The 13,721-nt window shown below is 41.1% G+C and overlaps 1 protein-coding gene across 4 annotated transcripts; it reads left to right on the top strand.

Moving 5' to 3' along the window:
* The first annotated feature begins 736 nt into the window (after positions 1 to 736).
* On the top strand, positions 737 to 10,260 carry svopl (SVOP-like). 4 transcript variants are annotated; one of them, XM_085386510.1, is made up of 16 exons: positions 737 to 886; positions 4,348 to 4,457; positions 5,030 to 5,118; positions 5,206 to 5,304; positions 5,596 to 5,667; positions 5,753 to 5,877; positions 5,981 to 6,044; positions 7,064 to 7,189; positions 7,646 to 7,774; positions 8,130 to 8,203; positions 8,712 to 8,908; positions 9,064 to 9,175; positions 9,285 to 9,366; positions 9,446 to 9,535; positions 9,614 to 9,727; positions 9,821 to 10,260. In XM_085386510.1, exons 2-16 carry the CDS (start codon positions 4,349 to 4,351, stop codon positions 9,830 to 9,832), a joined length of 1,494 nt encoding a protein of 497 aa, XP_085242636.1. In that variant the 5' UTR covers positions 737 to 886; position 4,348; the 3' UTR covers positions 9,833 to 10,260. The 4 variants fall into 4 exon arrangements, with proteins under 4 accessions (XP_085242636.1, XP_085242634.1, XP_085242635.1 ...); XM_085386508.1 differs by having other exon boundaries at positions 5,027 to 5,118; XM_085386509.1 differs by having other exon boundaries at positions 738 to 886; positions 4,304 to 4,457.
* The last annotated feature ends 3,461 nt before the right edge of the window (positions 10,261 to 13,721 follow it).

The following is a 13,721-nucleotide window of genomic DNA, read 5'->3' as shown; positions in this document are numbered from 1 at the left end:
TATCGCCTGCATCCACAGACTGTACGGGAGCGTCTCTTTCTCTCACTCACACACACACATCCTTCCTGGATGGTCTGTTAATACAGTAACCTCACAGTAGTCACATGACGCCATTAAAAATGCTCCAAAAGGCTCCAACAGCACAAACACAGTCCAGCGGTCCAGTTAGCAGACAGCTAACAACTACACCAGCCTGTGTGATCATCCACTTGCCAGTCAAAGAGGCCACGCCCCCTGATTTATACAGGTGAGTTTAGGAACCATCCTCCCCCTTGGAGTTGTTAAAAAGAAGGAAATTATCTATAAAGACATGATGAGATTGTGTATCAGGTTTTAAGCATGTTTATTTCTGCTGCAAAGTTTTAACATGGGAGTTTACGGGCACTGACTCACTGTTGCCACTGCTGGACCTCAGAGGAACTGCAGGGATCTGTCTGTAATTACTGTCAGTGCCAGCAGGGGGAGCTTCAGGACTAAAGTTTAAATATTTGTGCTCTAACTTTCATAAAGTGAAAATATTCCAGAGGTATGTGTGATGGGTTGAGATCTATTAGGTCGAACTGCTCAGAGATTAAATTATTGATCTTGTTTTTGACCATATTGTTTCATTTGCTGACTTCCTGTCTCTCATTGTGACGTTAAATGTTGTGGAGAGGCTCTTGTTTTGTTTTTCTTCACTCAGCTGCTGATGGGCGGAACTGAACCACTCCCTGCACACAAAGCTCCCTACCCCTCCCCCCGGGCTGGCTCTCTGGTGACGATAGCACTTCCTGAATCACCTGGACAGGTGAACAGCTACGGTGTTGACCTACCTGTCGGGCTGTGACCTGCTACAGGATGAAAATAGACCTCACCGGCGGCCTCAGAGTTGAAACTCAACATCTGTGTGAGTACTGGTTTTATTTGAGAGAGAACGTTAAGGGTTCGATTCCGCTGTTGGTTCCTGTGTGAGAGGTGAAGCTGAAGTGGCTGTAGTCATAATAAATCCCGCACTCCGTTTTAATCGCGCCGGTTCTTCCCGGACCATTTACCTTTGACTGGGCTCAAAACGATTCCGTCCAGTTCATTAAAGAAGGATTAACACATCTGTTAAAATATCTCCTCATCCAGAGTTTGTATGCTTGTTTCTTTAAGGTTTGAGGATTTCTTACGTGTAGTTCAAAAACCTCATTGTCTGCCTGAAATCTGCAGCAATGTTATTTGCCAAAAAAAGACTGCTTGTATTGGTGTAAATGATTTTTGGCCTATGATATATGAAACATGTCAAATATGTCCCTCAAATGATCTCAGGTTGTCTTGAGCCACCAACAACACTCTTGTTTTATCCAGCTAATAAGTCTCTTTGACATTAAAAGTGTGTTTTTTCAAGAGACACTTGGTTAAGATGGCAGCAGATATAACAAAGTAGTTCAATAAAGATCTTTTAAGTGGCCAAAAAGGACTGGATTGGTTATAAAGCAGGTACAACAACACAGGTTCATACTTACAACATAACTTAATATATAATTCCAGAGGTGTGGACTCGAGTCACATGACTTGGACTCGAGTCAGACTCGAGTCATTAATTTTATGACTTTAGACTTGACTTGAAAAAATGTTCTAAGACTTGTGACTTGACTTGGACTTTTACACCAATGACTTGGGACTTGAATTGGACTTGAACCGGTTTACTTGAAAAGACTTGATATTTTACCCCAAATATAAAATTTAACATGCATATTATATAGAGATTGAAAATGTGACGTCATTCACGGGTAGAACCGCAAAGGATTCTGGGAACTCGTGGCAAGCGGTACTAGCGCACGCAGGCTTTCAATTAAAATCAGTTATACAGCGATAAAAAGAAACACAAAAATGTCAAGAAGCTGTTGTATTATTAACTGCAATAGCCGGTCGCATGACAGCCACGGGAAGCCGACGGGTAAAGAGATCGGTTGTTATCGGATTACGTCGTTGAAGAGAAATTGTTCAAGCCATGTTTCCGAAGTAACAAAGATGCGACGGATGGCCTGGATTGCAGCCATTCAAAGATCAAATATAACGTCCCAGAACACTCCAGCTCACAGGTTAGTCTGCTCCAAGCATTTACACGAAGGTCAGTCTGCTGTTGTAGTTAATACGTCATTTTCATAACATAATTGGTGATATAGGTTACAAGCAAGTCTGGCGCTGAACAGAAATTGTCGCGCTATGCTCCTTTATTTATTGTGCATAAATAGTGAATTGTCCTGACACAATATTGCGTTTCGCTTCTGTTATTATGGTACATTGACAAAAACATATGCTTTTATTCACAGGATAAAACAGTTGTTTTGTATCACTAATTGTCCAGTACGATTACAGCATACAGTATTATTGTCACTGCTACATTTCTGTGATGCTACCAGAAATTATTTCCACTACTAATTAATTACCGTTGAGCTCAAAGGTCCTATTAATAAACGGTTAAGGAATGTGTATTTATGAAGACGATTTGTGAGACTGGTAAACTTATGATACGTACGATGGTCTTTCGTTCTACACGGTGCATTTCAAGGTCCTGCACCCATCCGTCGGTAAACTGTACCTGGGCTTGTTGCAGTGACCGGAAGTTACTAAACTTCATGAGTGTATGCACTCACTCCAAGAACCGTATGATTATAAATATGCATATAAATATGCTACGATGAGATAGCTGACTTCATCTAACTAGCAAATGTTGTCCAGGCTATGTTGGTGATACAGTTTTTTTTAATGTGTATGATATTTTTGTCATGCGATTTTAAAGCCGGTCCTACAACCGCATCCAAGAATAACATGCAGCGTATCTCAGAACTGTCGGTGAAAATTATTCTTGGAGCTAGGTTTAATTGAGCTGCATTTTAAAGAGGTGCAATTTCACAATTTGTGTATATTTTCTAAGTTCACTATTTTGTCATGTGTTGAGAAAAACACAGATTTTAAAATTACATGGTCTAATATTTACATTTAGCATAACTGCAACATTATTTTTTCGTTTTTTTTTTTAAAGACTCGAAAGGACTTGAAATTCAAAGTTTCAGACTTGTGACTTGACTCGGACTTTTACACAAGTGACTTGAGACTCGACTCTGACTTGCCTGACATTACTTGAGACTTGACTTGAGACTTGAGGATAAAGACTTGAGACTTACTTGAGACTTGCAAAACAATGACTTGGTCCCACCTCTGTATAATTCATCTCTAAATCATGTTCTCTACAGTCTGTTTACCAATATAAGTAAAGACATTACACATAAAAAAACAAACAAACATTGAAACATTGGAAATCACTTCGTTACAACACCTACTTCAGTTTCCTCCACCTCAGCTTCACAGAGAAACTAACACACCTCCCTTGTGAATAAAGCACAATCTGTGTTTGTGAGAGCAAAATGATTTTAAAAAAAGCTTCAGAGAATGTAATAAAGTAAGCCTGACAATAATATGTTCTTTTTGTTTACTAATAACTGGTTTCAAATCCATAAATCAACTGCTCGTTTGAAACTCTGATTGGCAGCAGCTCACTGATCAGTCTGCTCAATCTCATCTTTTTCTGGAGGCGATTAATCAGTCAATAGATCAGTTTGATGGAGAAGGTGATCAGTAGTACTTTGGGACTTTTACTTTTGAAGGACTCAGCGGTGTTTGTAACGCCACCCTGAAGTCATTGGATGAACATCGGTTTTTCTACTCTGTAGACTGTAGACCCGCTGAAAGGTAAAACCAAACAGTTGTGGATTAAGCTTACTTGTTGTTCCTAGAGTATTTAAAACTAGAATGAGGCAGAGCCTTCAGTTTTCAGGCCCCTCTTCTGTGGAACCACCTTCCTGTTTGGATTCAGGAGACAGACACTATCTCTACTTTTAAGATTAGGCTTCAAACTTTCCTTTCTGCTAAAGCATATAGTTAGGGATGGATCAGGTGACCCTGAATCCTCCCTTAGTTATGCTGCAATAGGTGTAGGCTGCTGGTGGATTCCCATGATGCATTGAGTTTTTCTTCTTCAGTCACCTTTCTCGCTCACTATGTGTTAATAGACCTCTCTGACTCTCTTCCACAGCATGTTTTTTGTCCTGTCTTTCACTGTATTTGATTTTGCACTGTATAAATAAAACTGAATTGAATAAACTGAACTGAATTAAGCGTGAGTGAATGTTTGAAGAAGCCTGCAACATTGCCACAGATATGATTTTAATATAAACGATGAAATGAAGACTCAGTTTACTAATAACCGGATTAAAATCAGCGGCGCTGCATGAAGCTGAAACTCTGCTCACAAATGTTCTGGCTCATGTATCTGCAGACGGTTGAACCTCAGACGGCTGAAAGGAAGACTTCTCATTTCAGGATGAGTGACTCTATGAAGACTCAGCTGGTGAGCTCCATCCATCTGCAGGAGGTGGAACTGCAGGAGAAACCTGCCGACGACAAGCAGGACAGCAACAATAGCAACAATGGTGAGTCTGATAATCGATAATCAAACATCTGGAGATGATGTGATGCCCTTGGAAACATTGGAGGGTCCTGTGAGGCCCTTTGAAACGTTTCCTAAAAACGTTGTGATGTTATTGTGAATGAACCTATCTGCAAAAACTGCAAAAACATCAGGAGAAGCACAGTAGGTTTCTGCCATGGGCAGGTTTTAACGGTCAGTTTCACTACAGAGACCTTCTTTGTACTTTATTTCAGTCCAGTTTTATTCCTAAAGCACTTAACAGCAGAAGTGCGATGCTTTATTCTGAAAGGTAAAGACTCGAATTCCTGTTCAAAGAATTTCCTTTGAACAGGAAGAAACCTCCAACAGAACCAGGATCAGGCGGTCCTGATCAGGAGCATGCTGGGACTCAAGTCCTCTGCAAGGAGGTTAAAGCTCAACTGTTTTAGGATCATATCAGTCCACCACAGAAGAACTAGTTCTCACCACCTCATTTCCCTCATTATGAAATTAAAGGTGTCTGTCACAGCCATTCTGAGCAAGAGGAAGGTGGTGATGTTAGTTGATGTATTGATTGATTGATTCTTGCAGCAGATAAAACGTTTACAGTGGAGGATGCCGTGGAGAAAATCGGCTTCGGGCGTTTTCACATTCTGCTGTTTGTCATCATGGGCAGCTCCAGCGTGAGTAATGTTTATGCTCAGCAGCAAAATACTCAGAGTATTTAAAGTAATCAGGGTGCTCACTGTTGTGCTCGTGTTTGTGCGCAGATCGTGGAGGCGATGGAGATCATGTTGTTAGCTGTGGTTTCTCCGGAGATTCGATGTGAGTGGCGTCTGGATGACTGGCAGGTGGCACTCGTCTCCACTGTGAGTCACAGCACACAGACTGATCTGCTGATAATTTATTGATTAATCAATTAATTTGCGTCAACCAGTTAGGCTGAAACCTCTGAACTCTCAGAGGGTAACCCTGACCTCAGTGGGGCTTTCTTTAGCATGGCTTGACTTTATATGGTCAGCAGCTCTGAACAGGTCTCACTGATCGATCACGTTCACAGTCAGCAGAGCAGCTTCTTGTTTCATTACATCAGAGGCGTGTGAGCTCATTAACGTGATGGCTATATGAAAGTGCTGCAACACTTCTCTCTGTGTCCTCAGATGGTTTTTCTGGGCTTCATGGTTTGTGGAGTGTTGGGAGGATACATCGCCGACCGATACGGACGCTGGAAGGTCAGAAACAACCGACATGCAAGGTCTCAGCTGGAGTCTGTGCACTGATTGGTTGACTGCTGGTGTGTGTGTGTGTGTGATCCAGGTCGTGTTCGGTGGCTTCGTGTGGAGTGCGTACTTCTCGCTGCTCACGTCATTCGCACCGTCGTACGGTTGGTTCATCTTCCTGCGTGCCATGGTGGGCTGCGGCGTAGCAGGAGTGTCGCAGGGGTCAGCTCACACACACAAACATTACGCTGAACATCCTGCAGTCTGATTGGCTGGATGGTGGTAAGCTTCAGTGGCTGCTCTAATTGATAGTGTCTCTGTTCAGGTTTGTGCTGAAGACCGAGTTCATCCCGGCAAAGCATCGAGCCACCCTGCTGCCTCTGGCCACCGTGAGTTCATCCTTTCTTTGAGTTTCACTGGTTTCCACAAAAATAAAGACGAGGAAGTCAGAATCATGTTGACCACAAAGTACTGCTCCATCTGGGAGACCTCACAGAGCGAAACATCACAGAGGTCCTAATGAGTGTCCACACAGGAAGCGATCATCAGCATCACTTTATCACTGACAGTTGGTCGCTATCAAACATTACAGGCTGAGGTTGCCTGGGTAACCCACCGCTGTATATCAGTCAACAGTATTTGTGACTCCGTTGGTCGTTGCCTTTATTGCTTACCTGGAAGTTGATAAAAGTTTTACTGAGGGATCACCCACTTCCTGTCACCAGCTGTTATTTCGCTCGCAGTTCCTTCCTTACTCTGCTCTAATCCTCATTTCTAAGGTCATGTTTTGGAAATCAGATATTGTGATAGCACAGAAGTTGAGAGGGTTCTAGTGCCCATTACTGAGGACCTCACAGGGTTAAATCCAGTGTTTTATTTGACCTTCATAATAATCATGGGCAATAGCAGCTTGACGCAGATTTTATTACATGGAAAACTCAACATGCTCAGCATAAAAGATAAAAACATAAAAGATGAGTAGGTCTATTATCTTTTTAAGGCAATACAATCAAAGAAACACGTGTCAGTGTATACACGCAGTTATTAATCACAGTCTTGTGGAGATAATATTCTGTTTTTAAAGAGATGTGAGAAAGATAAAGTTTTAGATGTCCAGCAAATACAAAACATCACAAGGCGACAGCAGCAAAGCTCAGAGTCCGTCTCTAAAACACGTACATGTATCATAAATCACAGATAATGGTCTGTTGCCAGCCTTATTTTAATGCTTAATACGCGTCATGGAGAGAGCACAGCTCCATGGGTAACAGCTTCAGCTCACGTCACGTTGTTTGTTTGTTTTTCTCCCATGGGGTTTTCAAAGGCATCCTCAAACTCAGCTTAGTTACCTGTATGGTGTGATGTCATCAGTTCAGATCTCCCAGCATGCTCCCTGTTTGTGTGTCAGATATTCTGGATGCTGGGCTCCATGCTTATCATCATTCTGGGTATGCTGGTGGTTCCAACTTTGGGCTGGAGGTGGATGATACGGATCTCTGTCACGCCGAGTATCATCCTCATCTTCCTCTTTAAGGTGAGATATGCCCCTCACCTGTCCACCCTAACCTGTGCAGCAGTGCTGTGATCATTAGATTAGAAATGAATGCACATATGAACATTCAGTGTGGCAAATTAAACGAAGAATGAAAGATTCCTAAAGAGGTTTTCAAAGATGTTTAAGTCTTACTGTAATAATTCACAGTTACTAAAAGAAGTGAGGGATGATTTGGAGGTTCTGAAGTAGTTTGTCAGGTTTTAGGTTGTTGGTTGTTAAACTAAAAGTGCCAAAAGGAGAGGGGTGAACAAAAAAGAGAAGCGGAGGCACTAAACTAGTAGAAATCACATGAAGTGCCACTTAAAGCATAAGCTGGGGAAGACTAAGTTGCCACAATAATCTCATCAAGGCTAATGTGAGTTTCTGATTGCTGGATGTATTCAGGCTCGTGAACCCAGACTGACTGCTGTTTCTGTATGTATTGATTCAAATCAGTTTATTCCTGAGTCGGCTCGTTACAACGTATCAGCAGGAAAGACTGAGGCTGCCATGAAAACGCTGCACTGGATTGCTAAAATGAACCGAGCTTCTCTTCCGCCAGGACGACTCATGGAGCCCGTCACGGTGCGTTAAGTGCAGTGAGTAAGACTTGAAATAAGTGTACCGATCTTCCTGAAAGTCGTTTGCTGAAGGAATCTTTCAGCTCCTGAAAATGTTTTGCTGTCAAAATGATTAAAAATATTTCAAAATTGTTTTATCTTAAAGTTTGTGATAACAGTCTACTGGAAAAACACTACACAGGGCAGTATGTGTAATTCACAGGGATGTCCTGATGGTGGCTCATAATATAAAGCAACTTGATGTGATTGCCATTGTGATTTGGCGCCGTATAAATAAAACTGTTGAATTGAGTTGAATCTGAGGGTATCACTGGATTCAGTCATAGGATATTCGGTGTGAATGTTCCTGTGTGTTTCAGAGCGAAAGAGGCAGCTGGAGAATTCTGCTCAGCCCATTATTCAGGAGGACATCTGTACTGCTCTGGTACTCATGGTAATGGTATTTTATTTTTTAGTGTTTTAATAAAAGCAGGCTACATAGCCGTCACAGTAAAAGGGCATCAAAGGAGCAAATTATCAGATAAAAGCAAAAGATCCAGTGAAAGCAAACTGGAGGTTTGCACAGGTTACAATTATAGACAGGAATAGTCATGAAAAACTTTCCTTCTTTAAGGAAACCAAATCAGAAAGTATGCGTGCTTTATATTAAAACATAGTAAGGTATCATAGGCATAGAGGAGAATACTGTATTATGTCTTCTGATTGGATGCCAAATAGGGAGATTTAAAGTACTAAGTTTATACAGACAAAAGTTGTCTATGAAGTGTTTCAAGCATTTCTGGAAACATTTCGTAGACAACTTAAAATGCTCCCAGCAGTTTTTTTCCCAACCATAGACACATCCGAGGTTTGTAGAAGTCATTGAATGTGGTTGTTATACCCAGTATGTATAATCCTTCTTGGACCTGTTAAGGACCAACTTTCATTTGTTTCACTGTCAGGTTTGTGGCATCGTTTATATACTACGGCTCAGTGCTGAGCAGTTCGGAACTGTTGGAGAAGAACCTGTTGTGTGTGATCGATGCTGACAAAGAGCATCAGGTCAAACATCGCCATGAGGACGGACTGTGTTACTGCATCCCCTTTGGTTACAGTGACTACCAGACTCTGCTTATCAGCTGCCTCGGAGAGGTTGCATGTGAGTCATCGTCAACGAAATGCGTTGAGAGAATTTTCAGTTCATCAGTTTTTCAGCCACACTTGCAGAATAATTCCTAAAACGTACTGCGAAGGTTTGCTGCTGTGCTGTTTCCGGATCAGGTCTACTCTGACTCCTCTCTTCTATCCTCCCAGTGGTCCCAGCAAACATCGCTCTGCTCAACGTGTTTGGACGCAAGATGACTCTGACCGTGCTGCAGCTGTTAGCAGCCTTTTTCTTTATGATACTCAACATTTGCTCCACTATGTAAGAGCCCCACAGATTGGACCCCCCTGACCGGGTCCAAGTGTATGACGTCATCTCATTAGAGCAAGTCAAGGTTTGTGATGTCATCTGGTCTGTTTTGGTCGTGCAGGTTTGGCTTCACGGTGCTGCTGTTTCTGCTGCGGTCTCTGGTCTCCATGAACTTTAATGTGGTTTACATCTACACAGCAGAGGTACGTTCACAGTCTGCTGGCTTCAACGGTGCATTTTTTAAGGACCGGGTCTGAGGTGACAGGAGTTTTGGTTTCTCAGGTGTACCCCACGGTGGCGCGCTCTCTGGGGATGGGTTTCTGTACGTCGTTCAGTCGCATCGGAGGAATGATCGCTCCGTTCATTGCTCAGGTGCGTTGGCTGTCCTGCTTAATGATCAGAGTTTTCAGGTTTTTGGTCCAGTCTATCATTGCTTTGTGTGTACTTCAGGTGCTGATGTCTCAGTCGGTGATTCTGGCTCTCTGTCCGTTCGCTGTGGCCTGTGTGCTCTGCGCTCTAGGAAACTTCCTGATGCCAATAGAAACCAAAGGACGAGCTCTGCTGGTGAGAATGTGATTTTGTATGAGCTTTGTTCTTTTTTCTTATGTCTAAATGCCGTGGTCTGACATGTTTGTTTGTTTGTTTGGATTTTTTCAGCAAAACTCCTGATGGTGTCTCTGAACAAACTGCTGCTCTTTGTTATTTCATTTTGGTTACATGTGTAAAGACTTTAAATATGATACTGACCTCAGGTGTTGCTGTGCCTTCATTAACAGCTCAAAGGGAATGAATGTTTGTTGGCATCAGTGAAGGAAACCTTACATTGTTCAGGTTGTCAGGCCAGTTATGAGCCCTGTTTCTCTGGTTTTTGTAGGATTATCTTTCACCTCCTCCTGCACTTCACATGAATCAGCTGTTACTTTATGCTTAAAAGATTCAACAGTATAACAATGTAACATTATTTCTGGCTCTTTGTATGTAAAGAATAATAATTACCGTATATTTTATAAACATATCCAGAAGGTACAGGTACAGGTACAGTAGGCTCTAACAGTAATTCTGTATGCTCATTAATAAACTCCAACTATTGAACAAAGTGTTTGTGTGAGATAGTCTACCTGTGGATGTTTTTTTTCCTTCATGCTACAGATGTCATGTTTTACTTTGATCATATAAAACTGAATTTAATGAGAACATCCTGTGAGTGCAGTGTAAATGATCTTCCTCTGGCGCCACCTTCAGGACAAATGATACAGGCTCACGCCTCAGGTGTGATATGAACAGCCTCTCAAGTGCAGCTGTAACGGAGTCAAAAAAAAGAAGCTTTATAACATGTTAATAGTTGGAGCATGTGCCAGATTTCGATGTCTCATTATGGAAATTTGTGATTGGAGAAAATTAATTAATTGATGTAAAAATAAATAAATAATCTTTTGTGGTAAACTGTAGGCAGTTCATGCTTGTCGGCCAAATAAATGCTGTTCAGATTAAAAATTTTAAAAAAGGTGATGATCGCAAAGTGAGCATGACCCTTCAAGTGACTACAGCCATATTAATGGTAAATTTGCTGGGTTAAGGTAAATGGGAATGAAGACAAATACTACTATAACTCTCGAAAATTCACAATTATTATTCATATGAAGATTACCATATTAAACTAACTATATTAAACTTGGAGCCACCTGGTCGACAAATAACGCAACTGCATTGTTAAGGTTCCTCGTGGCTGCACAACATGCCAGAGCAAAGGAAAATGATCCCAAAATGGAGACGGGTGCAGGTGAGCAGCATTGGTGTTTCTGTATGTTTAATAGTGAAAATGTTCTCACAGTAGTAATAGTTCGTATGTGTTTTTGTTATAAGCACTTCTAGCATGTACCCTGAAAGTTACAGCTCTAATAGTGGAGCTCTTTTGGAGCTCTTAATAGTAAGTTTATTTACAATTAGTACTTATGGTTAGCATGCTAAGCTAATACTCGTTAGCCAGTTGGGTGCTTACTGGCTGGCTCCTGGCTCTCATGTTTTGTACGGGAGTACATCACAGGTCAGGCTAACATGACCGGGCTGGATACAATAAAATTATATCTAAACGTTACTGTGTGTGTTTTCATTGAAAAATAATACATGAAAATATTTTATAAATTACCTGCACTATAGCAATATGTGCGGCTATATAAAGAGCCACCAGCAGGAAATAATCGCGGGAATAGTTTGTGGTATCGGTGGTTCATCTGCTGAGTAAAAAGATAAGAAAAGGAAAATGGATCGGGTGCTTGTCACAGTTGCTGCTGGCATTATGTACCTTAAGGCTGAAGAAGAAGCAGCGCAACTGAGAAGATCCGGGAGAGAAGAGCCAGAATGAAGATGAGGGGGAGGAGATGTGCCTTGATGGCGTGCCTTCTTCACTCAGTACATTTTTAAAAATAACTAATAGCCGAGGCTGCCTGTCGCCTGGGGGACGTCGTATGGTAAGGTCATCGTATAATGATCTTCCCGGACTACTCAAAGTTGCTGAGTGAGAAGCGGAATAAGTTTAATGAGTGCAAGAAGCTTCTGCACAACAAACGTATTGGTTTCTCCTTAATTTACCCAGCAGTGCTTGTTGTGAAAGCTCCTCAGGGATCCCGTTGCTTCGAGGACCATAAAAAAGCAATGACTTTCATTCGCCCCATGGTGTAAAACTGGTTTGTTTGCCTGTTTGTTTTTGTCGTTTTTTTGTTGGGGTTTTTTTCCCTTCATCTGTCGCTTTTGTTTATTTTTCTGGGTAGTAATTTTCTCCTGTTTTGTTTTTTGTTCTTTGTTTGTTTGTTTTTGTTTTTGTTGTTTGTTTGTTTGTTTGTTTGTTTTTGTTTTTCCTAGACCCCAAAGTACTGGAAAAGGTCGTGGCTCCAAAACTCCATTAATAAAACCTTATTAATGGAGTTTTTATTATGTTTAGAGAGAGATACAAATGATGATTATTACGTGCTCGCTTCATTTTCGTATTAAGGACAATTCTGGAGGTTAACTCAGACCTCTTCTCTAAACTGAATTGGACACAAGGTGGAGCGGTGAGTTCATACCCTTAGTGGATCTATTGTACTGTGTCCATTCTCAATGTTCTGTTTGTTAAACTGTATTATGAGCATTAAACTAGAACAAAGTTTGGTTTGGAATGTATGTTTTATAGATAAGACTGTAGATCCAGTATATTCGATTGCGGGATTTTTTATTTTTTTATTTACACATTAACAAGAGAATTCTCAGTAAAACCAAAGTTACTTTCCCTAGTAACTAGTAAAGCAGGGCGATATGACCAAAAATATTTATCACGATATACATTTGAAAATTTGCGATAACGATATAACTGACGATATAATTGACACTAGACAAAATACTTTACAACTCCACAACTTTATTAGTGAAAAAAAACCCATAAATGTATTTTCACTTAAACAAGCAGCTGTTTTTTATGTGCATTAAAGTTATATAAAAATGTAACAGTGCAAATGCAAATTTCTCGCTGACAGTTTAACCAAAAGGCATTTCCAGTGGAAACTGGCCAACATATCCTGAGCATAACCATGTATAATATGCACAAAACTTAAAAAGAGGTTATACACACACAATACGGTAATATTATGTTGAAGCACAGTACGTATCACTCCGCGAGGCTCCTGCCTACGGTAGCCGTAATGCTCCGACAATCCATCAAGCGGTACGGCTTCGTAGCTTAGCAAAGTCGGACTAAAACATTTGACAGATTTTCGAGCGTCGTGTACGACATAAAATCGTTTCGAGGTCAGTAAACACAACCAGAATTCATACATAAGGCACACGGGATTATAAGGGGCACTGTCGATTTTCAGAAAAATCAAAGGATTGATTTTAAGTGTGCTATATTTTCCAAAAAACACGGTAATAACGACGGCCCGCTAGCATGCGCTACCAAAAATAGTGCTTTGTTGTGTATCTGATGGATGAAAGCCAAACCAGTTCCACACCACTGAAGTTGCAGCATTTTTACAAACCAATTCTGGTTCATCCATTTCATTCAACGATCCGCTTTCGCCCTTCTCATTCTGCGTCGCCGGCATGTGCGTATGAAAACAAAGGCACTGCGCATGCGCGTTTTATCCATATTCTATCGCGATATTTCATTTTCCTATCGTTGCCCAACATTACACCGGTATTACCGTGAACAGTATGATATAGCCCAGCCCTAGTAACTAGTTACTTTGAAAGTAACGAGTAACTTGAAGTAACTGAGTTACTTTTGATAGAAGTAACTAGTAATGTAACTAAGTTACTAATTTAAAGTAACTTACCCAACACTGGTGACAGTGGATCAACTGAAATATTTGGAAGCTCCCATTACCGTTAAAGAGATAGTGGGAGTTATTAAACACCTTCCCTCTGATAAAGCACCAGGCCTGGATGGCTGTACGGCTGGATTTTATAAATCCTCTCCAGAAGATCTAGCGCCACTGCTTTTAAACACTTATAATGAATCTTTTCAAGAGCGTAGGCTCGCACCTTCACTATCTGAAGCCATTATTACACTTATCCTGAAGAAGGA

The sequence above is a fragment of the Rhamphochromis longiceps genome, linkage group LG17 (assembly GCF_057381845.1).
Source record: "Rhamphochromis longiceps isolate RC_006_pf linkage group LG17, R_longiceps_female_GT1.1, whole genome shotgun sequence".
Lineage (NCBI taxonomy): Eukaryota > Metazoa > Chordata > Actinopteri > Cichliformes > Cichlidae > Rhamphochromis > Rhamphochromis longiceps.
The sequence above is the reverse complement of the archived record's forward strand: the minus strand, read 5'-3'. Positions and strand labels throughout refer to the sequence as shown.

Excerpts from the sequence above, each read along its gene's own strand:
- svopl (XM_085386508.1), top strand. The coding sequence starts at position 4,349 with ATGAGTGACTCTATGAAGACTCAGCTGGTGAGCTCCATCCATCTGCAG. Across the intron at positions 4,458-5,026 it reads CAGCAACAATAGCAACAATG|CAGATAAAACGTTTACAGTG; the intron begins GTGAGTCTGATA and ends TGATTCTTGCAG. Across the intron at positions 5,878-5,980 it reads GTAGCAGGAGTGTCGCAGGG|GTTTGTGCTGAAGACCGAGT; the intron begins GTCAGCTCACAC and ends GTCTCTGTTCAG.